This window comes from Tetrao urogallus, assembly GCF_951394365.1.
Source record: "Tetrao urogallus genome assembly, contig: SUPER_28_unloc_3, whole genome shotgun sequence".
Classification (NCBI taxonomy): Eukaryota; Metazoa; Chordata; class Aves; order Galliformes; family Phasianidae; genus Tetrao; species Tetrao urogallus.
Window position 1 is genome coordinate 138781 of NW_027639056.1, and position 24469 is coordinate 163249.

General features: G+C 58.2%; 2 protein-coding genes across 9 annotated transcripts in view; one reads left to right on the forward strand and one right to left on the reverse strand.

Moving 5' to 3' along the window:
* The window catches only part of LOC306956401 (protein C1orf43 homolog), a gene marked incomplete at both ends in the record, with an annotated part of 28262 nt that overhangs the window by 684 nt on the left and 3109 nt on the right, over positions 1 to 24469 (forward strand). The window contains one exon of one of the 3 annotated variants that reach the window (XM_079551015.1): positions 24013 to 24064. In XM_079551015.1, the coding sequence (XP_079407141.1) occupies positions 24047 to 24064 (18 nt within the window). Of the gene's footprint in view, positions 1 to 23995; positions 24065 to 24469 lie in introns of those variants that run through there. The other 2 variants (XM_079551014.1, XM_079551016.1) reach the window with 2 other exon arrangements.
* Positions 657 to 21295, reverse strand: UBAP2L (ubiquitin associated protein 2 like; the record flags this gene model as incomplete). Of its 6 annotated transcripts, none has more annotated exons than XM_079551021.1 (27): positions 657 to 752; positions 1143 to 1193; positions 1625 to 1822; positions 2124 to 2188; positions 2941 to 3046; positions 3134 to 3351; positions 4246 to 4327; positions 4870 to 4923; positions 5498 to 5586; positions 6244 to 6439; positions 7075 to 7147; positions 7523 to 7697; positions 8163 to 8217; positions 8660 to 8849; positions 9500 to 9672; positions 9858 to 10135; positions 11057 to 11258; positions 11599 to 11770; positions 12176 to 12261; positions 13045 to 13097; positions 16407 to 16519; positions 16772 to 16817; positions 17434 to 17529; positions 17790 to 17958; positions 20270 to 20380; positions 20744 to 20821; positions 21206 to 21295. In XM_079551021.1, the coding sequence occupies 27 exons, from the start codon at positions 21293 to 21295 to the stop codon at positions 657 to 659; spliced, it is 3315 nt and encodes a 1104-aa protein (XP_079407147.1). The 6 variants fall into 6 exon arrangements, with proteins under 6 accessions (XP_079407147.1, XP_079407146.1, XP_079407145.1 ...); XM_079551020.1 differs by having other exon boundaries at positions 2121 to 2188; XM_079551019.1 differs by having other exon boundaries at positions 2121 to 2188; positions 17745 to 17958.

A 24469-nucleotide genomic window follows, 5' to 3' on the forward strand; every position in this document is an offset into this window, starting at 1 on the left:
AAAAAGAAAAACAAACCAAAAAAAAGACCAAAAAGTAACAGGGAGGAGGGGGCCCCAATGGGGGGGAAAGGGGGGCAGGGCAGGCGCGGAAATGAGGACTCGGGGCCGGCGTTGGGGTTTTTGTTTTTATATACAAGACACATTTATCCATTAAATTTAGAACACGGTACAAAAAAAAACACTTCAACTAATTCATCTTACAATGCTGTTCATATCAATTACTGCTCTTATTCCTAATATAAGGGGTTTGCTGTAGGCGGCGCGCAGCTTCCACTCCTTTGGGTCCGAGGGGCAGCGGGAGGAGCGGGGATGGGGGGGGGGGGGGGGATGGGGAAGGGAGGGAGGGGAAGGAGTACAAACCAAAAAAGGCCCCTACGGCAAACGGGTCAGAGTCTGAATGCAGAGAGAGAGAGAAAGAGAGAAGAAGGGGGAGGGCAGAGAAAGAAAAAAAAAAAAAAAAAAAAAAAGAAAAAAATACAAATTCTATATTACATACAACAGGAAAGGTGGCTGAAAACAGACAACGCGGAGCCGCCCGCCCTGCCCTGCCCGGGGCCGGCGCCGCCCCTGGGGGTTTTTTCTTCTCCTCCTCCTCCTCCCACATCGGTCGGCGTCGCTTCTTGTCGTAAGCAATTGATGGGTCGGGGCCGCCCTGCTCAGTTGGTGCCCCAGCTGTAGCTGTTGTAGGCAGACTTGTTGGCCTGGGATTTCTGGGGGATGGAGCTGCCTTGGCTGCGCTGCCCGGAGCCGCTCTGCGGGGAGGGGGGCAAGGAGCAGAGGAGGAGGGTTAGCAGGGGGAGCGGGCGCCGAGCTCGTCCCCGGGGGTCCCATCCCAGCAGCTCCAAGGCCCGGCAGCTCTGCTGGGTGACAGCGCCGTCCCTGCGGGGCTGCAGAGCGCGGTGCCGCACCACCGGCCACCCCCAATCGGCACAGGGGGCAGCGGGGAGGGGGAGAGACGGGGAAGGGGTCGAGCACGGAGTGTGTGTTGTCTGTGCGCGCGGCTGTGTGTGTGTGCACATCCTGACTGCGGGCCTGGCGGGGCCACGGGGAGAAGGAGGGGGCTACGTGAGCCTGGGGGGCCTTAGGGGCGGGGAGAGACCCCAGGGCAAGTGCAATGCATTATCATCAGAGAGGTTCATTACCTGATCTTCCTGCTGGCGTTGGCAGCACAGTATCATCTGCAAATATGGAAGCTGTTGCAGTACCAGGATATGTAAAAATAAAGGGACAAACTATGACAATAGAAATCCACGGTTAGACCTGCAAGCTACGGCGGGGTCGTGGCTGTGGAAAGGAATTCTGCCGGCCTGCGGAGCCGCCACTCCGAGGACCGGGAGGTCAGGATGGACCAGGCGTGTGTCTGCGTGCAGGGGCACTACCCGACCGTACCTGGTACAGCCCGGCTGCAAGGGGCTGTGCCGAGTACCCCCCAGCGGAGCGCACCCCGGGCCTTCCTCACCTCGTCCTCATCGGCCCTGTGTGTATGTGCATGTGCATGTCACCGCGTGTGTCCGCTGCGGGGCGTGAGGGAGGGAGGGAGAGGGGGGGGCCGGGGGGAGCCAGAGCCCTAGAGATGCCCCGTTGAGGGGTACGGAGACCCCCGGGGGTCCTGGGGGCAGCTTACCTGCCCGTCCTGCTGCAGGTGGTGGTGGAGGATCTGCGAATGGGGCTGCTGATGCGGGGTGAGGATGTGCATGAAAGGGGTCGGGGGGTACGCGGCCGCCGTTGCGGGGTTGATGGGGCCGCCGCTGCCCAGCGCTGAAGGCAGGTTGAAGGAGGCCGCCGGGGTTCCAGTGTGAAATCCCTGCTTCTCGAAGGATTGCTGAGGGGAGGAGAGCAGAGTGAGGGGGGAGCGCTGGGCTGAAAAACCCCACATCTCTTAGCGGTGCAAATCACAGGCTGGCAGTCGGTGTCTGGTGCAGAGAAGGGAGCCGTGCTCCAACCACCACCCTCCCCCCCGTCAGGCTCAGAGTCGCTTTAAATTTGGGAAGGGCCACATGCTTCCGTGCTTCCCTTCTCCCTGTCCGGCTGCTCCAAGGACAGACCCCCCTCTCACGATGGAGGCCACGTTCCCCATCCTGTTTCCCAGCAAAGCAGCACACAGCCAGCACAGCACCCACCTGAGTTTTGGAGTAGACAGAGCCCGAGATGTCCGGCACGCCCGTGTTACTGGATGTCACAGATACACCTGGCAGAAGGAAACAGGAGCGTCAGGGCTCAGTAGCGCTGAGGCTCAAAGAGTGGCCTGGAAGTCAGGTGAGCTTTGGAGGCATCGCGCAAGGAGCTGCAGCGTGCTCGTACAAGCACAGGTTCTCTTGCTGTGGATAACAGCAGCTTCTGGAAGCTTGCAGAAACAAATTTAGGGGCCTGGTGCCACCCAGAGATGCACCCTTTCCCCCAGAAAAGCCCAGAAAAGAGCAACTTGAAGAGCAGGAAGGCGATGAAATCAACCCCGGCAGGAAGGGCTGTGAGCTCCTCAGCCACAAAACAGGCAATGGCGTGGGAGGGTGACCCGACTCGAGCACTGCTTGCTTTGTAAGTTACATCAGGCGACCTGCTGCAGAGCTGAGGTATCATTGCCAAGAGAGACGAGGAGTTCCAGAGGGCCCTGACGCAGTGAAAAAAGGCACAGCTGGAATCTAAAGGCCATCATCAAGGCAGAAGCAGAGCAGGCCCTTCACAACTGGCCCAACGCTGAGCGGTGAAACCCAAGGCACGCAGCAGGTTTGCTGCTACGGGTTTCCTCCTCTTTCCTCTGAACGCCGAGCACAGGAGCCAAACACAACCAACCAACCAACACAGGCAGTAAAGGAATAAAGCCAGAGGTAAAGTGAGTGAAGGCCCCAGAGCCATTTGCACAGCCGGTGAGATTGCCAACAAGCTCTGTCTAAAAAAGAAAACCGAGCCTGTGAGGAGCATGATGCCCTGCAGGTCTCTTACCAGCGCTGTATCCATGAGAGCCGTAGCCACTGGGCTGCTGGAAAGGGGTTGCTGATGCGTTGACGCTGACATTCACACCATGCTGCTTGGAAGAGGTAGGAGCAACCTAAGGAAAGGAGAAGGGCAGGGTGAGAAGAGGCTGCATGCATCGTTCCCCGAGCCAAACCCCACACCCTGCCTCAAGGGAACTCACAGGGAACACGGCGGGCCCGTACTGGAAGGTGCTGGGGAGCCCTGGTACCCCTGTGTAGTACGGCAGACTGGTGTAACTGTAGCCAGGAGGCAGCGCCGGGTTCAGGAACGTCTGCTGCGTGGTGTGGTGGGTTTGGGTCTGGCTCTGCTGAGGCTGCGCCAAAGTCGTTGCAGGAGCAGGGGAGGAGGCGTCGCCTCGGCCGAATTTCGTTAAGTCACCTGCAGCAGAGAGGGAAGGAGGCTGAGGAACGGCGGCACCGAACCCTGCGCTGCAGCTCAGCCCACAGGCGCCGCCGTCAGCACCGAAGCAACCCCCCTGCGAAAGCAGAAGCAGCGCAGTTGAAGCCCCCAGCCCTTGTGCCAAGCGACAGCTGCTCCGCCTGTTGCTGCCCTCGCGCCGCCGCGGGGCTGAGGAGCGGAGCTGCCTGCACCAACCCCACCGTCAGCTGCTGGGTGCTGCAGCAAGACCTGGGCTCCCTCCGCGCATCCAGGTCACCCCCAAACGTGGCAGCTGGGGGCCCTGCCCTACACCCCTCGTCCTACCAGCAAGCAGCTCCCGCCGAGGAGCAGAGCCAACCAGCTGAGGGCGTGCGATGTGAATGGCCCCTTTCTACAAGCAGAGCTCTCACCTCCCTCTCTCTTGCCTGGTGGCACTGACCCAAACGCTGCAGAGGTCCAGCAACCCGCAGGGAACACAAGGAAGCATCGCTTCCTCTCCCCATCCCGTGCTGGCAGCGGGGCCGAGGCCGTCCCCCCTCTGCTCCTCTTTGGGAGCACCTGCTCGGCTCTCCCGCGCAAACACTCTCCCCATTCAGAGCTCACACAGTGAGCCAGTGAATTCCTCAGCGCTGTCCCAGCTCAGAGGCGAGGCTGGGGTGGCCACAGGCATTAATTATCACCAACGCTAAGTTGGCAAATTATGCATGCAGCGGTGCTGAACTCTGAGCTTGAGATTCCAGCCGCAGCGTGCCGGGCCAAAGCACTTCTGCATAGAAGAGCTCCTGCTGAAGCAGGGGGGAAGCAGCGCTGGAAAAGGAGAGCTCCACCACACCAACAATTCCTTAAGCATGCAGAAGTCGAGAGCAAGTGCTGCTCGCTGCCCCGTTCCCCTACCAGAGTACGGATTGCTGCTCAGGCTGCCATCTCTTCCAGTCAGTGGGGTGGTGGGTGTAGGGAATGGGATGCTGTAATAATCCTGAAGGATAAAAGAGAAGTTCCATAAGCTCTGTCTGAAGATGCAAAGCAGCTGTGTTTGGTGAAGCAGGGATTCCAGGCCCGTGTCAGAGTACGGCAGTTCAGTCGGTCGCATTGAGGCTGACCTCAGCCTGCACAACCCCAGGTTTTTCTCGCACGCACCGTCCCCCTCATCTGGCTACAGGAACAACCAGACAAGGTCTACTGGTGTGCAATCCTGCCTGTGCTTTGCCCACCAAGGGGCAGCGCCCTGCTTCCTAAATAAAAGCCATCCTCCAGGATTCAGCTACTGCCTCTTTCCAGCATCAGAGGCGAGCTCTGCAACAGCTTCTCACTCTGCTGTTGGACAGAATGGCTCTGCTTGCTGCAGCTCCTTCGCCCCACAACCACCGATACAACAGCACGAAAAACTGCTGCTAATTCCCAAAGGAACTAAAGCAAAAATAAAGGAATCACACAAAGGAGTGATTCGTTGCCCTCCTGCCAAAGAGGGGGGACCCTTCAGCTCCCAGCCTGCTGCCTGTGCCCATCTTCAGCACTCACCAATGGGAATCTCGTCTGGAGCATTTGCAGGTCATCGTATCCATACACCTGTGGCTAGAAAAAAGAGCAGGAGGTGATGTTAGAGACAAAGCCATTTATCTAACTGACACCCAGCGCTCAGGTTAACGGCAGATAAAGCTGGAAGCAGATCAGGGCCCACGCCATTATCAAGGATGAAGCAGCCAGCAATCGCTGCTGCAAGGCTGGCACAGCCAAGGGTTTCTCTGAGCTGCTGGAAGGAAGAGAGCACCAACGTCTGGCAGCGCTGCTTCAGACTGTGGAGGCATCCAACAGTTCTCCTCCAGAAGCAACTGCAACCCCCAGATCTGTCTTTGCCTTCAGAAGAAAGCTGTGACACCACCCCAGGCTCTGTGGCACTGCTTCCCTTGTTACGTTTGCCACTTGTCACACAATGACAGCTCCAGACTTCCATTAACCTCCACCCAAATTGGCCGCTCCCTAAAAGCTGTGATGGAAAACAGCAGCTCCAAACTCCTCAGCCCCGATGCTACCCAGTTTTTGGTCACAGTGTGAACCAGGTTAAATCTCTCCCTGCCAGCTGGAGTCGGGAAGAACAGAGTGCCAACCACGCTGCTGAGTGCTGGGGGTCCCCGGGGGTCGCACTCACCGGGTAGGCATGTAGCAATCCTGGAGCCATGATGTACGGGTTAGGCAACAACGGTGGGACTCCAGGGGGGAGGTTGGGGGGGGCTTTTCCTGCAAAAGGTAAAGAAAGGGAACGTCAAACAGCGGAGCCAACAGCAGAAACTCGTTTCTTGGAGCCTCCCTGCGAGGTCTGGTCTGATTGTGACTATTATGAGGCTTGAGGTGGAGAAGGCGATGATTGTTTTGATGTCATTTTGGGTGAGGGCGCAGATGGCGGCAAATAGTGTTGATAGGGAGCCTGGGCTATGCACGTGGTTAGGGCTGTTTTGTTAGAGGTTAGGATGGCGTGGGTTCGAATGAGTAAGAAAATTCGGGCTGCTACTATAGTGCTGGAGTGGAGTAGGGCAGAGAGTGGGGTTGGGCCTTCAATTGCTGCTGGGAGTCGTGGATGGAGGCCGAATTGGGCTGATTTTCCTGTGGCGGCTAAGATTAGGCCAAGGAGGGGGAGGGTGGGTGTTTGGTTTGGTTGGATGGTCTGTTGGATGTCTCAGGTGTTTAGTGTTGAGGCTAGTCATGCTATGCTTAGAATAAGGCCAACGTCTCCGATTCGGTTACAGATTATTGCTTGTAGTGCAGCTGTTAGCTTCGGCTCGTCCCTGTCATCAGGCAATGAGGAGGAATGATACGATTCCTACTCCTCATCCAATGAATTGGAGGAATATGTTGTTTGCAATGGTCAGTGTTAATGTCCAGCAGCAGGGGAAGCACCTGATGTCGTCGCCACGGAGCTGCGAGTGGAGGCTGTCACCGTGGAGTTGCTGCTGAGGCTGAGGCCCAGGCTGCTGACGCTGCTGAGGCTGGATGAAACGCTTACGACCGGCGGGGCAGCCGACACCGTGCTGGAGGAGGTGGAGAAAGTGCTAGCAGAAGAATGGAGGCTGGCTTCACTCTCCACACTCGTGTGCTGGGGAAGGAAAGGAAGAGGTTACGGCACCAGGCTGACGTAAGGGGCTGCAGGGCTATTGCAGGATGCAGCCGACGCAAAGCGCTGCACCGCTCCGCCTGCACGCGCTGCCAAGGGCCTGCAGTGAACCCGGCCGCTGCAGGCTATGAGGAAACCTGCTCTGCATCTGGCTTCAGTCCAGAGATCTGAGAGGATCTGAGTGCAGCCAACCCACAACGCCTCCAAACTCAGGCAGCTGCGTCCCAACACGTGCCTGCTGGGAGCAGCAGGGCCGAACACCACGCTCGCAGCAGGGAGGTTCATTCTGCTGCAGAAGCCAACAGCGCGGAGCTCAGCTGCAGGAGCTCCAGGTATTTGAATGGTGCCACTCCATCAGCTGGCAGTTTGCTCTAGCAGCCGGTTCCAGCTCTGGGGCATTTTTAAGAAGTACTACAGGCTGGTGTGAAGCTGCTGTTACGTTTGATGCGGGCAAGGGGTCGACAGCCTTCAGCCAGAGGTGCAAGGGTGGAAATAAAGCCACCTGGTGTAGGGAACCTGCTTTGGCAGGGGGGTTGGACTCGATGGTCTCTGGGGGTCCCTTCCAACCCCTACAATTCTGTGATAGCGCTGCAATGCTCCAGCAGCCCCAGACTCACCAGAAGAGTTGAAGTTGATGTTCGCCCAGAGGATGTGGATGAGGACAGACTGTTCTGCTGGGTGGGTAACGTACTGCAGAAAAAGGAGAAGGGCCGTTAAACCAAGGTGCAAAAGCCTCTGCTGGGCAGCATCAGGCCAGATCCGCTTCCCATCTGACTGACTGACAAAGCTCATCCCCAGAGCAGATGCCAAGAAACCCACAAGGAAAGGGTTTGCTGCCCTGAAGGAAAGGGCTTGCCTGCTTCCTGAGGGGAAGGAACTGCCAGAGCTCAGCCCCTCCTCTCATCTGTCTGGATACCGACGCGTTCGTTGCTGGGGCTGCAGCAATAGCCAAGCAGCTCCAGATGGACCCAGGCCTCCCCAAGGAGGCACCTTTGGATAGGACTGACCACCTCCCCTTGCACGAGGGGCTTTTTGCCCACCAGATCTCTGTTTCCCCAGGCTCACCTGCTGAGCTGGGCGGCCGTGGTGCTTGGCAGCTCCTCGCTGTGGCTCAGGCTGCTCAGAGCTGTCGAATGCTGGCTGGCTGTGCTCAGCAGCGACGCCGCAGACACACCGTCGTTGAGAGGCGTCATGCTGGGAGCAGAGGGGGAATCAGACTTCACTGCGGGGCCGGTAGCACCTGTGAACATGGAGCTTTGGGTTAGAGGCAGCACCCAGCAGCTCCTGGAGGGCAATGTAGCAGTGAGGATCAGCCAGGGCTCATTTAGAGGAGCAGGGAGAGCTGGGGCTTCCCTCGTGCTGCCAACCTTTCCATGCCTGGGAGTATATTCGTGTTCTACATCTCCCTTTGCCCCAAAACCACCACAGGGTCACTGCAAAGAGCTCCAAGCCCTACAAATGAGGCGCCTCTCACAGAGTAAATTATTGTAATCGGGGGGGAAGATATTATGAGTGACTCACAAACGATTCTGTGGAACTATCAGCAGAAAGCTGAACATTTCAAGGGACGCAAATAGCACAAGCAGCAACAATTAGTCCAGCACAAAAAGGCCTTGCTATTAATCCAGACGAAGCTGTTCACGCGAAGCAAACACAAAAGCACTTGGAGCGGCTCAGGACACCCACAGCACTGCCAGACTCTTACCTTCAACAGCCTGCGTGCTTTGTAATGGCGTGGGTTGTACGGAACTGAAACCATTCTGAGGAAGAAAAGCAAAGTTAAGCACTGCAGCCTCTCACCCCCAGAGGCAATTCAGGGTCAACCCCTGCCCTCCCTCCCTCCCTCAGCTGTGAAAGAGGCTCACGACCAAAGCGACGTTACCAAATCTGTGCAGCACGCAAGAATCAAACGCGTGAGACCAAACTAAAGCCTAAACCTGGACGTCACCCTGCAGCAGGGTTCATCCACGACACGAAGCGTGGCCAGCAATCAACTCGACCACCGTTAACCCCATTGACCCTGTCCCAGGTGAGCAAGAACTGAGGGCCCCGGTGCAGTGAGCAGGAGCTCAATGTGGCCACGAGCCTCGTGGTGAGCTGGAGCTGCACAGAATGCTTGCTTGAGCAACTCTGCTCCCCCTGAGGCAGCACTTCATGCACCGCGCTTACTCAGCACGAAGGGGAGCGAAGCTGTCTTCCTACCTTGGCCTGGGTAAGGTCTTTCTGGGGCGAGGAGGAGATGGAATTTGGGTATCGCCTCGTCTGGGTGGATCTCTGTTCATACAGTGGTCCCTGAGCGCTGTTCTGGGAGGTAAATGTTGCTGTCTGTATTGTGCCGCTCTGGTAACCAGACTCCTGGCTTTGATTGGACGAAATTGTGGATGAAGATTCACTGGAAAGAAGAAGAACAACAACAAAAGGTCGTTTTCCTCCTCACAGCCCTGCTGTAAAAGCTGCTGACACAAACTGCAGGCTCCTCCATTCTCAACCTTCAGGGCAAAGAACCCCAGGGACCATGAGGGGGCAACGCAGAGCAGGCAAACAAACCCAGCACAGAAGGAAACCCAGAAAGCAGATGCTCCGAGCTGCAGCCCCACCTCACGCTGCTCTGCTCCAAGCATCACAAGCTGTCACCGCTCAGGTCCCAGCACTCAAGGAATGACCCAGCCCAAAAGAAAATAGGATTGCCCTTCTATCCCTGTCTGCAGATACACAAACTGCCCTCCGTCCCCATGTTAGGGGAGCACAGATCTGCTCACCAGGAGCAAGGAGCAGCTGCGCTGCGGATTCCCCTGCAGGATTTGCAGCCGAATTCACTGCAGCAGGAAACATTTGCTTTCTGTACAAGCACCAGAGGCTGACCAGTCACAGAGCTGCCCAGAACAGCCTGCTGGCAGCTCGTGCTTTGCTGTTGCATACACTGTCCCCCCTTTGTGACCACAGGCAGAGTCAGAAAGGGTCTACTGGTATGCAGCATAGCCGCCAGCCTGCAGGTGAGCTCCTGAAGCTGGGGCGCCCCATTTCCCTGCCCGGGGCGCTCACCTAGCAGTGCTGGTGTACAGGCTGCTCTGAGGTTGGCTGACAGCAGCGCTCGTCGTGGGCGTCGATTCGTACTCGGCGAGAACAGGCTCCGAACCAAACTGCAACGCCCCAAACTGCAGGTTTAACCCTGAGATATCTGCTGAGCCAGGCATCTCCACCGCCAGCGCAGGAATCTGCAAGGCAAGGGGAGAACGGAGCCGCTCAATCACTTCCCCCCACGAGCAGCAGCATGCAAAATGACATCGGCGTCCCCAACCCCAGGCTCACATCCTCCCGGTTTCCCTCTGCCGCCCTGGAGGGCCGTGCCCTCCTCCGTCACCCCGCAAACAAGAGATCTGACACCAGGAAGGCCCTGCACCTTTGATGTTAACGATGCTTTCTTCTTTTGCTGTTTCAGCTTCTGCTGTGCAGGCTGGGGACTGGAGGACTGGTTGTCTGAGGAGCCCGGGGACATTTGGGGAACGGGGTTGGCTTTGCTGGGCAGCGGCGAAGACGGCGGTGCCGGCACGGTGGTGGAGGCTGTCACCACAGGCTGCTTCTCCTGCATGAACACCTCTATCATCGTGGAAGTGGACGTGAAGGCCTGCCTCTTGGCAAAGGGGCTGTGCACAGAGGAGTCCGTTGGGTTCTTGAGATCTGTTGGAGAGGGGAAAGCACCAAATGAGGATTAATTTCCTTAGAAGCAAAGCACGGTCTGACGTTGAAAAACAGAAGCGCTGCACACGCTGCCTGCTGGGGCCTCTTAACATCAGGGAGCAGAGAATCCCTGCACCCCCGCTCCCACCTCCATCCTTTCACCAGCATCACACTGAGATTTTTAAGGCCCTCTTCCCTGAGTTCATTCCAACCACCTCCGTGGGACAAAGCGAGCTCAGAAAGCAGAACTCCTCCATCCTCCTGCATGGAGGCACCGCTTGCCCTCCTGGCACAGGTTTGGTGCTGCTTCCTTCCCCTCCCATCCTGTCTGCTCCTTCCCCCACGAGCGACGCTGCTGCCCGGGCTGCCCACCCCCAGCCCTGCACAACTGCAGCGTGTTAACACAACTCCTATTCTGCCTGATGCTCTCCTCTGTGGCTCCTTGTCTGGAGAGACCAGGAGCTGCCAACACCGACTGCAGCCAGGACAGGGCTCAATTTTTAATTCAGCTTAGATTTGAACCAGAGCCATTTCGCTACAGCAAGAAAGAAAGCGCGCAGTGCTCAGCTGCAGCAGGGCTCAGCACCTCATCTAAGCAGGAGCTTCTCTTCATCAGCCTTTACTCCTTCGTGCCAGCCCAGAGGTAGAATTACTTCTTGGCACCAAGCAGCCACCAGAATCACATTCCTTTGAAAGATGCATCGGGTCAGCAGCGAGGTGGCACTGACAAGTGTTTGTATTCAGAACCATTCGCTGCAGGTGCCTGCTGGCAGGCCTCCTGTTACGCAGCCCTGCGCCCAGCATTCGAGGTGCTGCCATTTCTGCAGCTGAACTCAGCTCGCTTGCTGAACTCGAGGGGCAAACGGTCAAACTGCCTTCAGATCTGATCCTCACGCAACTCTGCAGAGCTGCTGCCCTTACCGTACTGCACGAGGGATGAGGTCTGTGCGGCCGATCCCATGTCCCAGGAGGAGGCGGCGGTGCTGCTGCCTGGCTGGCTGTGCTGAGCTGCCAGCTGGGCCAGAGCCTGGGCCGTCTTGAACTGCTCCAGGAACTGCGAGCCTGTGGTGCTGCTGCCTTTGGCCTCCCCGACGTCTCCAAAGCCTTTCCCCAGCATGCTCACCTGCAATTGCAGCGTGGAAACAACAAAGTCAGCGTCTCCCCTGTCCGGGAATTTGGCTCAGGACAGGTGGGTCTCAACACCCTGCTGCTCCTCACCACCAGGGAGACTTCATTCCTGTCATCCCACACAGTTTCACACCTCAAACCGTTCCACTTTCAATGGCAAGAGGGCAGAAACGACCCCAAGCATGAAGCATTGGGATCCACGCCTCTATCTACAGCTGCTGCAGTCCCCTGGGAGGACGTGCTGCTCAAGGAGGCGCCAGGCTGGTATTCCCCACCTTGCCCACACGCACAGAACATCCTGGAAAGCTCTGCTTGTAGAAGTGCTGCCCCCTTACCATGCTGTGGTGAGAGAAGGAGTTCCCAGAGGCCGGCTGGGACATCGCGCTCTGCTTGGAATTGCTGAACACCAGAGGCTGTGCCAAGGAGGGAGCCTGGGAGGACTCCAGGTTTGTTGACTCATTCTCCATGGAAGAGGGTGTCTTTCCTAGCAGCACTGCAAGGTCGATTCTGGATGAAGGAAGAAGAGAAGCCCTGAGGTGAGCAGGAGCTCCTGCGCCGCTTGCTTTGACACCAGCAGTTCTACCTCCAACCCCACGATTCTTATCTCACACATCCAACACATCTGCAGAACTTCACACAGCCGACATCAGCAGCCTCAAAGGGACAAAGCCTGGCAGCATCCTATCTACAGTCATAGAACCCACACTTCAAACACTGGATAAAGACCCCAAAATCTGAAGAACCAGTGAAGAACCAAGCCAGAACACAGGCCCAAAACCTCCTTACTCAACCCCTACGTCTCAGCCTGCGTTAGCTAATTCCGAGCTGCTGTTTCTATCTAGCTGGCAGGGTTTTGGCTGGGATGGGACTCGTAGCCTCTTATGCTTTTCACAGCACTGCTTGAGCCATCACCTCTGTCCAGCTGTGATTGTCACGTTCTCTGTAGGCAGAGGCACTGAAGACACGTTGGATGCAGTGAAGATCTTTGTCTCAGACAGCTGAAAGAGAAAAGAGGGGAACAGAATGCCAAGTCAGAGCAGCACGAGAAGCACACGGCGCTGGAGACAAACAGCCACGAACGACTTGAGGAACTGAGCATCTGATCCCCTCCACCATTTGGCTCCCATCACAATCAGCCCTCGCGTTATTTGTCGCTTCCCCAGTCAGGAATAAATCCTTCTGCACATTTCCTGCAGTTCACAAACCCACCAGGACTGCTGGGGTCTTCTGTGCTTTGCAACGATGGTGTGCAGCACCGGTGGAAATGCCACCATGCAGGTGGGTGCAAACGCTGCTGGAAAAGCCAAAGGAAAAAAGCTTTGGACCGATGTTTGGCTTCCAGCAATCATTTGGGTGATGGGACCGGAGAGCAAAGGATCTCTTCACGTTGCGGAAGAGAAAATAAAGAGGAAGCAAACAAAAGGCAAAATTAACGAGGCTCTGGGCTCAGCCACAGGTGCCACCTGAACTGAGGCGAGGAGGTGAAAGCAGACGAACTGCAGGAGTGTAAAAACAATCACAGCAGTGAGGAACTGCTGAGATCACGCAGGCTGAAGGCAAAAAGGCTCTGAAGCCTCTCCTCCAGCAGAGACCTGACGGAACGCAGAGGCTGCCCGAGTTTTGCATCTCAGATGCAGCACCATTCACTCATTCATCACAGCTCCCCTGGGCTCTGCCTGCAGTTTGCACAGGAGCAATCCGCGCGGCTTCTCTCGCTGTGCACAGACAGGACAGCAGCTGCCAGCACACGGACGTGCAGGGAGGGGTTGCAGGGTACCTACATCTTCATTCCAGTCCTCCGTGCCCCACTCCTCCGTCGCAGCCCTCCACGCACCTGCAGAGGGAACGAAAGGCAGACAAGTCAGGCGTACAGCAAAGCTCTTCCAAGAGCCAGGGAAGCACCGGGGGGGGGGCTCGGCAAGCAGCTGAGAGGACTTTATTTGCCAACCAGAAATCAAAGCAGGCGATCCCAACCTCAGGCTTAGGGCCAGGTCCCCATATGTGAGGCTAAGCGGAACAAAAGGGACCCTGGGCCAGCGGGGAGGGCAGCGCACAGCCCAGCACCCAGTGGGACGAGGAGCTCGGCAGGGAAGCCCTTCTGCCCTGACTCCCTCCTGCAGCAGCACCCAAGCAGCTGTGATCCCGGCAGCTCTGACAGAGCTCCTCCAGGTTTGCCACCAGGCTTTGGCCTCCCACAGCACAGAGCTACAGAGCCGTTCTGGGGTTGGCTTGCTTTCCTCCCCCCTCCAAAGTGTTGAAGCCTCGGTTGCACCAAAAACGCGTTCAGGGAAAGGAAGATGTGCCAATTTCAGAGAAATGGCCAAAGCCAGCAGCTTAAAGCATCAAAGAGCAAAGCTTTCAGATTTCAGGCACAAGATTTCAGACACAATCCATTACAGCACCATTTGCAAGCAAGATTCACAGAAGGGAAAAGCTTTGCCCGGCTGTATCTGCTGCGCGTTCAGTCCCTCTCACCCACCACAAGTGAAGCTCCATCTGCTGAATTCTACACGGGGGATCCCAAACCCATCAGGCAACTCAGAATTCGGAATAGAGAGTGGGAGAACTTTCCATCGCCCACAAATCCGGTGCCAAAGCACCGCTGCTGTGCCCAGGGCAGCGTCAGAAGGGGAGCGCAGCCCCAGAGCGGGGTGCCTGGAGGCACTCGAGGACAGAGCTGCCATCAGCCCCTTCAGCAGCTGGGAGGCCTTGGTGGCACACAAACAGCACGTGGGATTCGGGATTTCGGGGGAAGAAGGCAGGTTTTCCCCATTCACATTTCAGTCACGGGGCCAAAACCGATCTGCTGATCTACTGGTGGGGAGCGCAGAGCTCCGAATCAGCACTGAAGTGGTTCAAGAAACCTTCCTGGATCGATTTTAAGTTGCATTTACAGATACAGACGTGGACAAAACACAGCTCCTTTGGCTGCTGGGAGCCTCAGGGCTGTGGCCCATTCCTCCCCAGCCTGAGAGGCTCTCAGCCATCAGCACAGAGCGCAGCAGGGCGCTGGGGAGCTGAGCTTTGTGCTGCTCATCGCCATAGAGTTTCCCGATGCAGCCAGCAGTGCAGCACAGGGCTCCACTTTCTGCTCACTTTAGGGGGGAAATAAGACAAAAAGCAAAGCAGTGAGGAATTCAGAAAGGAATTCAGCCCTGCACAGAAGGCCTTCGAGGAGCAGCCGCCCTCCTTAAGCTCAAAGCAGGAGAAGGAGAGGAACGTCAACAGTGGTTTGCAAATATCAGTGTTGTCTTGGGGGGGTTTTTAGGCAAAGCTGCACTGTCCTGTCCCGCAGCACAGGGGGTTTCAGTAGTTTAGCAGAGAAATGCCCCCATGCAAAGCAGCTGCTCGGTGCGCTCGTGGGTTTGCAACAAGAACTGCTGGAAAACAAGAGATCCCACCGTGAGCTCGAGGCTTTTCCCAAAGAGAAAATCTCTTATTCTAAGCTGGGAGGCGAGCAGCCCAGACCCCACCTGCAGCCACCCTGAAGGCTTGAAGGTCTGATCCCCAACTGCCCCACACCTCAATGCAGACAAAGGCCCAGCAGTGGCACAGCCACCAGCCACGTGCTGGCGGCAGTTAATTGTTAACCTGGAGGTGCTTCAGAACAGCAGCAGCCCTCCGAGCCCCAGCGGTTCCCTTTCCTCTCATAACTTCCAAGAGCAAAGCAGCAAGGTCTCCCAAAGGGCTGCGAGCTCAGGAACGGCTGCAGCACCGCTGCGAGCATCTGTCTGACACCCCAACCAGCAAGACTGCATCTGAGGAACTGGGCAAACACCCCGTTATGTTTGGGGCCTCTTTGTGGCCACCCAGCAGCCTTAACAAGGCAAAGTGGAACGGCCCACGGGTCTCTCTTGGCTTCACAAGGCATGAAATAAAGCAGGACAGGACTGACCTGACTTGGAGGCATTCAAAGCCAGGCTGGATGTGGCTCTGGGCAGCCTGGGCTGGTGGCTGGCACACAGCAGGGGGGGTTGAAACGAGATGATTATTGTGGTCCTTTTCAACCCAGGCCGTTCTACGATTCTACGACCAGGCACTGAGCAGCACCCTGCTCCCCCCGAAGCACAGAGCACCAGCAGGGCAGCCCTGCTTAGAAGAAAAGCAGCACGGCAGAGCAGCGTGCCAAAGCAGCCCTCAAGCACCGCTCGCCGAGGGCCAGCTGTAAGCAGAGGCAAAGCACCGAGGCGGCTGAGCAGAGCTGAGCACAGCTGAGCAGAGCTGAGCACCCTTGCAGCAGCATTCTGAGCCCGTGCAAAAGGCAGCAGCAGGGCGACGGCTGCAGGGATGTGGGAGCAGCACGGGATCACAGAGTGCTGGGGCCGAGCTGCCCTGCGCTGCTGGGGGGCTCTGTCACAGCGCTGGGGATGCGGCGCTGCTGTGGGTGCTCAGAGAGGCGCCTGAGCCCTGCGAACCCGCGAGGAAAGGGTTAAACCTCTCCCGGTTTACATCTGAGGTGTCAGCATTAGTAAAAGCACGGTCAGAACAAGCGTCAAAACTCGTTAAAGTGAACGAATGAAGAGAGGAGAACGACATATCCACAGATATTTTCAAGTCGGTTGGAAAAAGAGCTATAAGGTAAAGGGATCCGGGGGCAGTCGGTGCACCTGGATGTATCGTACCAGGAGCAGTGTCAAATTTTCGGGGATAATTTGAGCCCTCACCCCCAATGAAATCAAGTCCTGAAACAAAAGAAAAGAAAAGAAAAAAGACAACCAGTGAAATTTTGACTCCGGTGAAGCCGCCTCGCCGCCCCCCACGTGTGGGGATGTTGTTGAGGGGGCACCCGAGGGCACCGCAACAAAACCTGGCAACGCTCCGTGCCTAAGTGTCACCCCACAGCAGCCCGAGAGAAAGGGCTGCAAAAGAGCCCCCCAAAAACAGCGAGACAACAGCTGAGCTCAGAGCAACGTCCTCAGGGGGCGAAAATGCGGAGGAGCTGCACATGTTTGAGGACAAAAGGCTTTTCCTGGGGACCCCAAAGTGAGGCGAGAGCTGCCAGGTCTCTGCCGGCACATCCAGCTCTGAGTTTCCACTGTCACCTCAGCAGCTGGAGCGAGGTGGCCTTTGTGGTTAGGACTACAGGCTGAAGGTTTGTCTCACAGCAAAGACGACGCACGCAGGATGAGCGGGGCTCACTTACTCGTGCCGTCGTCCGGCTCGAAGCTGCCCGTGTTGTTCCACGTGTTGGTGCTGCTATTCCCATAGCTCTCATCCGTGCTGGTCGGCTCGGCGTAGTCAGCTGGGTTGAAAGTTCTGCCAGACAGGAATGGGAAAGATTTCAATCGCCTTCCCTGCGCAACTGATTTAATTCCCATTGTAACAGGGCCGAGACATTGCCTGCTCTGCCTCACGGAGCGAGGCTTCGGCTGCGCCAGCCCTCCCAAATTCCAGCGTGATGCAACTTTTACTTCACTCGTGTGAAAAAACAATACAAGGCCGAGGCAAAGGGCAGCATTCGTGCACAAAGATGCGATTTTTGCTGTGCTTTATAGCAGTGAAACTTACCCCATGCCTTGGGCAGAGAATCTTCCCCCCCGCCTTCCAGAGCCACCTGTAAGACACACACAGCGCTGCATCACAGGGCAAAGAAACATCCCAGCCACAGATGGAGCCCTGATGCCCAGAATATGAAAGCGCTGAGGATCCCCCTGAGCTGATGGGGTTTCCAGCAGCATCTCTGCATGTACACCAATGACCTCAGCTGGCTGGCAGTGCCACCAGCCATAAGCGACGCCAGGCTCAGATGAAGTTTCCAGCTGGCAAAAGCTGGAAAACCGAACCCCAGGTTCTCATTTCTGCAGTGTGCATCCTCAGCAACAACTCCTGAGCCACACAGATTTTGCAGGAGAACGAATTGCTGCTGCTTAGCACTTAAAAACCAAGCCAAGGGTTTGCGTGGTGCTCAGAGACACGCGGGCAGCGATGGGGAGGATCCAGAATCCAGAGCCTGCTGCTAACAAGCAGCCTGCAGACAGGCACCTCTGCACGGGAAGGCCACACCAGCCGGGATGTGAGAATTCCTTACAGCTCCTAACGCACTTGGAGCGACACGCAGGCACTGAGTTCAAGTGTCAGGTTGGAAAAACCAAGCTCTCATTTATCAGTTCGGCAGCCTCCCTCTTAAGAGAGCTCCAGTCTCCACCCCACGCCCACAGCCCTGCGCTCACCTCGGCCCCGGCCACGTCCCCGTCTCCCTCTCTCTGTGCCTCTTCCAGAAGAGCCTCCACTCTTCCCACCATCCAGCCCGTTCTCCTGGCCCCGAACTGAAAGACAGAACAACACAGAGACCACCTTAAGACCCATTAAGACCACCAGACCAGACCTCAAGAGCCCAACGTGGTGGCCATGCAGGGGACCAAGCGCCCCGCCACCTCTTAAGCGAGAGCATCGCCCAAAGGACGCATCTCACCCAGGGCAGCAGCACGCAGGCTGCCACACGAGGGTGATTTTTCCCCCCCTCCTCAGCACCCAGGGGGACGCAGAGTGCAGTGCTGTGCTGCTGGAAGGAAGGCTGGCTGCTTACACTCTCTGCCACGGCTGGCACCCCGGCCCCGTCGCGGCGGCCCTCCACGTCGCCGGCTGAAATCCCGATCTCTCTCCCGGTTCTCTTTGCTCTCCTCACTGGGTTCTGTCTGTCCGCTGTCCTTCTGTCCCGAGACGCCTTTCTTCTTCCCAACCATCTCCCAGGAATGCTGGAGGTTTGCAAAAACAGAAAGCAGTTAAACTGAGTCCCAAAACGACCAAGTCGACTCCCCAGGGCGCTCTGCGGTCAGCGCTGCAGGATTGCTCTCTCAAAACCCAAAACCCCTCCCTGACCACGGGATGAGAAGATGAGAATTTACCCATAGGTGAGTCCAACTCATAGAAGGGCCTGGGTTGAAAAGGACCACAGTGATCATCTGGATCCAAACCCCTGTTGTGTGCAGGGTCACCAACCAGCAGCCCAGGCTGCCCTGAGAACCCATAGGGTGCCACAAGGATCCATAGGGTGCCATTAGACCCTACAGTGTGCCATAGGGATCCATAGGGACTCATAGAATGGCCTGGGTTGCAAAAGACCACAACAGCCATCAGTTCCAACCCCTGCTGTGTGCAGGGTCACCAACCAGCAGCCCAGGCTGCTCAGAGAACCCATAGGGTGCCATAGGGATCCATAGGGACTCATAGGGATCCATAGAATCACTGACTCATAGAATGGCCTGGGTTGCAAAGGACCACAATGATCATCTCATTCCAACCCCTGCTGTGTGCAGGGTCACCAACCACCATTGCAGGCTGCCCTGAGAACCCATGGGGTGCCACAGGGATCCATAGGGAGCCATTAGATCCTACAGTGTGCCATAGGGATCCATAGGGCGCCATAATCATAGAATCATCATAGAATCTTGGGATGGCCTGGATTGCAGAGGAGCACAACAGCCATCAGCTCCAACCCTGCTGTGTGTAGGTCTCCAACCAGCACTGCAGGCTGCCCAGAGAACTCAAGAGGTGCCACAGGGACCCACAGAATCATAGAATCCTAGAATGCCCTGGGTTGCAAAGGACCGTAATGATCATCAGCTCCAACCCTGCTGTGTGCAGGTCTCCAACCAGCAGCCCAGGCTGCTCAGAGAACCCATAGGATGCCATAGGGATCCATAGGGAGCCATGAGACCCTACAGTGTGCCATAGGGATCCACAGGGTGCCATAATCATAGAATCATCACAGAATCCTGGGATGCCCTGGGTTGCAAAGACCCACAGCAGCCATCAGCTCCAACCCTGCTGTGTGCAGGTCTCCAACCAGCAGCCCAGGCTGCCCAGAGCCACATCCAGCCTGGCCTCCAATGCCTGCAGGGCTGGGGCATCCACAGCCTCCTTGGGCAACCTGTGCCAGTGCCTCACCGCCCTCTGGGTGAGCAAACCTCACCCCAAGCTCAGCTGCACAAAGCACACCTCCACCCCACTGCCCACGTGAACTTACTTCACAACAGCCTGCAATGGGCTCGTGTCCTTAAATTGATGCTGCACGCTGTTAGATTAATTAAAAGCAGTTACAGGTCGTTGGCAAACACCTGAAAATGTAACTGGTGGAGAAGCAAAGAGCTGCTTTGGGATGGCAGGACGCAAGGAGCAGGGATAAAAACCCTTGGAAGCACAAAGTGCCTCCAAACCAAAGGGCTTCTGATGCTCCTGATGCTGTTATCTGTGGCTCAGGTAAGTCAGAAATGCGTTCCTCCAGTGGTGTCACTTCCAGCCCAGTCGAACTCAGGGGAAGAGCACAGCAGCTCTGCGTTGTTTGGAATGGGGGACACCGAGTTACGAGCTCAGGAGGTGAGCTGCCTCCATCAGCAGGAGAGCATTTAAGTCTTTAACAAGTCTGTTCCCTTATCAGGAAATCCCTTATCAGCGCCACACCGGCTGAACCCGGACCAGAAGCAGCTCCCAGACCCCAGCAGCTTCATCTCATCCCTCCTTCTAAAAGGATTTTCCAACAGCAGCTTTGCTCAGTGTTCCATGGGAGGAGCTCCCTGAAGGCAAAGAAGCTTCCTGTGTGCTAGAGCAAACCCAGCAGGAGCAAAGCACCCAGCAACCAGAGGCCGCTGTGTTGAACAGAAGGCAGCCCTGCCCTCTGCATCCACCTGCACTCAGAAAGAGGGGGGGGAAAAAGGGGGTAATGTGGGACATCCTGAAGCAACAGCACCCGTACGAGGGGCAGCAGCCAAGGCCAACTCAACAGAGAACAACGCCAGCACACAGATGGGGAGAAGACCCCCAGAACGGTGACTGCTGGGCCAGAGACACAGCTCCCCACTGAGGAGGAGCAGGGAGTGCAGCATCTGCTGCCTGTTGGCTGTGCTCACGCCTTCTGCAGCCCTAAGAAGCCCTAAGGAGGCAACCAGGCTTCCCAAACTACTCGTGCAACTCGTGGCTCTCGTTCTCGAGACTTTACGGTGTGTTTCATCTCCAAATCTGTGGTGATGCTGAATTTGGCCTCACCAGATTCGCAGCACCCAACCCTACCGTGTCGGGATTGCCCTCCAGCAGCACATTGATGGCTCTGTTAACATCCCCATTGCAGTCGTGCAGGGCAATCACACACTCGTCCTGGTTCTTCCCTGTGATGTCAATCAGCTGTAGAGAAGACAAGAGCAAAGTCAGCGCGTCCCGTGCCCGCAAAGCACCGACATCCGCGTGGATCTCAGAGGCGAGCGCGTCGAACCCCAAAACACAAATCCCACATAGAAACGCCAGCGTTTGGCAGCCCTGCCAGCCTCCCAGCTTAGCGGTGCCCCCAGACGAGCAGCAAATCCCCAGCAATGAGGGCGAGTTTCTGAGCTGTTGAGTCCCATCACGGCGTGGCCTATGAGCTCCACGGCTTGGGATGCTGCTGCTCCTTCTGCTCTGGGGCTGCAGTCAGCTGGCCCGGGACAGCAGCACAGGGCACAAGCAGCGCAGCGCATCCCCTCTGCCACCACCCTCCCCTCTGGCACTCACTTGTTTCACCTTCTCCTCAAAGTCAGCGTCGTTGTGGTCCGAAATCATCTGTGCAAGTCGAATCTGTTCCGCGGTGGCCTAAAGAGACGAGGCACCAAAAGAGAGCACGGTTAGCATGCAGCTCCTCAGCTCGGCTCCCGGAGGCCACGCTGCTTCCAGAAGGAGCAGACGCTACGAAAAGAGGTACGAAAGGGGGCTTTGGGAGGAGGAAAGCAAAGCAGGCAAAGGGGGAGCGAGGCAGGGAAAGCGAGGAGCACCACCAGGCGTCCCGCGTCACCTACGGCGGCCTCAGCACCACCAGAACGCGGAGCCAAACCGCAGGCAGCTCGGGGCTGGTTGTGAAAAGCCAAGAGGAGGCGACGGGCCGGAAGCACGCGGGGTGCAGCGGCACCGCAGGACAGCCCAGCTCCCGCGCCAGGGCTCCACCTGCACCCAGCTGGTTGCCCAGGACGCTGCCCTTACCTGCGGCCGCTGCTTGTGCTGTGTCTGGCTCTGTGTCTGTGTCTGCTCCCAGCTCCCCCGGGCTCGGTTAGTGCCCACCGATGTCATCATTTACAGTATATACAAATAACAGTATTTACAAGGTAGAAGTCTGCGGTGGGGCGGAGGGGGGGGGGAGAAGAGAGAACAGGCTGTTAGAAACTGGAAACGCACGGCGGCACCGACACGGAGTGAGAAACACCAGCATGGACCCACATCCCCGACCCCACGCTGCGTCCCAGAGGGAAATGCCCCCCCGGGGGTCTGACCTGGCACAGAACCACCCCAAAAGCACGCGGTGCTTCACAAAGCCCTACAGCAGCAGAGCGGGCCGCCCCAGAGCCTCCAAAAGCTGCCAGCTCTTCTCCTTTTGTGCCTTCAGACCACAGGGGAGCAGCGCCCTTCACTACAGGTGCTGCTGGGGGGTATTTCTCCCTTGAACGCATCACCCACGTAGAAACAACTGCATCTTTTTCCCTTATTTCAACTGCCCTGCAGATCTCGGAACGTTCCGTTTTCTCCTATCGAGCGTTCTAGATTTAAAAGCTACCAAAAAACGGAAAGAACTCGACGCCAACGTGGGACAACAGCGAGGAAGGCGGCTGCGGAAGCGCTGGAGCTCAAAGGCCGTGGAAGAACCTCGGCGAGGATCAGCAGCCTGATGTGGGAAGATTCCAACACCAACAGCAGCGGCAGCAGGGGACGGCGGCGCCCTGCTGCCCACGAGAAGAGACCCCCAGCAGCTGTAAAAAGTCACCCTTGGGGCAACTGATCCCTCATGGCAACTTAAGGGGAGTTCTGTGCTGACGGAGCTCCGGCGTCACGGCGCTGCAGAGCCGCAATTTGGGGGCACCGCAATTCAGGGGCACTGCACAGCAGCCACACTGCGCTCCCTCCCCGCTGGGCTCCCTTCCACTCCCGACACTTCATCTCTTCCCATCCTAAGATCTCACACACAACCACGTCGTCGTGTCGCACCAACACAGCGCCACCGCAGCCCTGGGGAAGCGACGCTGTGTTCACTTAACCTGCGGTTCCCATGGGCTCCGGCAGCGCTCTGCCCCCCAGCTTTGGGCAGAGTTTGGCAGCTGCCGCGCTCTGCTCGGCCCCGCTGCGTTTCCAGGACCGTTCAATCGTTCTTTACGGGCAAAAAAAAAACACCACCAAAGAAGTCGTTCTACCAGCAGCACCGTCCCGCAGAAAGCGTCAGGTGAGCTCTGCTCCAACGCCACTCCTCCGCCTGTAACTTCAGCACAGCTCAGGGGCAACGTTTCAATGCCAACATTCCCTATCCCAGCACCCAAACCATCCCCACGCGTGTAACGATGCGCTTCACAACGGGTTCGGGGTGGATTTATCAAACCTTCCATCTCCTTTTGTTTTGCTTTAAGAAGGAAAACAAAACCACACGCGTGCAGCTGCAATAAAAACGGGCGACGGCGGCCAAACAAAGCAAACTCCCCAGCAAAGCCCAGAGAAACGGCGCTCAAATGGGAAACCTTCAAGACAAGGGGATGGGATCGAAGGGCTGCAGCTCCGGGTTACGGGATCCTGCATTAAAAGGGCTGCAATGCATCGCCTTCCCCATCAAACCGCGTCCCACAGAGCCGAGCCCCGGGCTGCACGGAGCCTCTAAAAAGAGAGGTGATACAGAGACAGAGCGCAACGGTTCACTTTATTGGGAATTCAGGGGAGTTACAAGGCAGAACGGGGCTCTGTGCTCACGGCCGCTGCTCCCGGGTGATGCCAGGCGAGCCCCAGCGCGGCCCAGCCTCAGTTTCCCTTATCTGCTAGGGTGGAAAAGCGGCACTTCCACACCCCTCCTGCAAAGCTCTGCTAGCACGGCAAAAAGGCTCCAAAGTTCCAAAGGAAAAAAAGGGCGAACGCGCGAGGAAATCTCCCTACGGCGGCGAGCACCGCAGCGCGGCACGCGCGGCTCGGATCCGCGGAGCGAACCCCGCGTGCGTGCGGAGCCCCGCGGCCGGACGGGAAAGCCCGCAGCGCCCAGCCCCGGGCTCAGCCCGCGCTCGCACGGCGGGGCGGCGCCTCCCGGCCCTTTGTGCTCCGCGGCCCCGGGGATCCGCCCGGTCCCGGCCTCGGAGGGACCCGCGGCGCACAATGGGGGCGGCCCCGCGGGGAGGGCCGGGCCCGGGCCCCTCCGCCTCCCCCCGGCAGCGCGGCGCCAGGCCGGGCCGCTTCCGCCCTCATGGCCGCGGCCGCCATTCCCCGCCCGACGCGGCCGCGGCCGCCCCCGCCCGCCCGCCCGCCCGCCCGCCCTCACCTGCGGCGGCCGCGCGCTACGCCAGCCCGAGGCCGGGCCCGGCCCACTAGGCCGCACGGCGCCCGGCGGGGAGCGGGGCCCGGCGGGCAGCGAGGGACCGCCGCGGAACGGCGAGGCCGGGCCGGGAAGAGCGGGGCCGAGTGGAGCGCGAAGGGAGGAAGAGGAATAAAGGCGGCGGGGCGGGGTCGGCGGGGCCGCGCGGAAGGAGCAGAGCCGCCGCCGCCGCGCACCAACTTTACCTGAGTCTCCACCACACTGACACTGCCCAGCGGCGCCCGCCCCCATCACGTGACGCGGGAGGGGGCGGGGCCGGCCCGGCTTCGCTCCCACGTGACGCGGCACGCGAGGGTGACGCGACACGCGGAGTCACGTGGGGGAGGGCGAGCGGCTCGGTTTCCTTCTCGCCCGGCGTCGCGCTTCCGCGTCACGTGACGGGGGCGCGGGGCGGCTTCGGAGGGCGCCATGTTGTGCGGCCCCGCGGCGGGCCGGGGATGGCGGGGGCCGGCAGCAACTGGCTGTCCGGGGTTAACGTGGTGCTGGTGATGGCCTACGGCAGCCTGGTGAGCGACGGAGAACGGGTCGAGAGGGCCGGGGGGGGCGTGTGAGGTCCGGGAGGGGACGGGCGTGGGGTTGGGCCCTGCCGATGTGCGGGGGGGGCTGCGGGGCCGGGCCGGGGGTGGCTGCAGGGCTCCCGGTGGGCGCGGTGTCCACGTGGTGCCCCGTTGGGGTTTGGGGTCCTCGTGGTGCCGGGCTGGGCTGTCTGTGGGGCCGCGTCAGCCCCAGTGCGGCTGTAGGGCGGGGGGAGGATTGGGCTGGAGACTCAAGGAGCGCTTATAGGGGGGATCCGGGGGGGCTTGGGGTTGTGGGTGGGCTGAGGTGTGTGCTGGAGCTGTGGGGTCTGGGGGGGGGCGTGGGGTGAGAGGGGAGGCCATGGGGTGGGGGCTTAGGGGGGGGTCCTTGTGGGG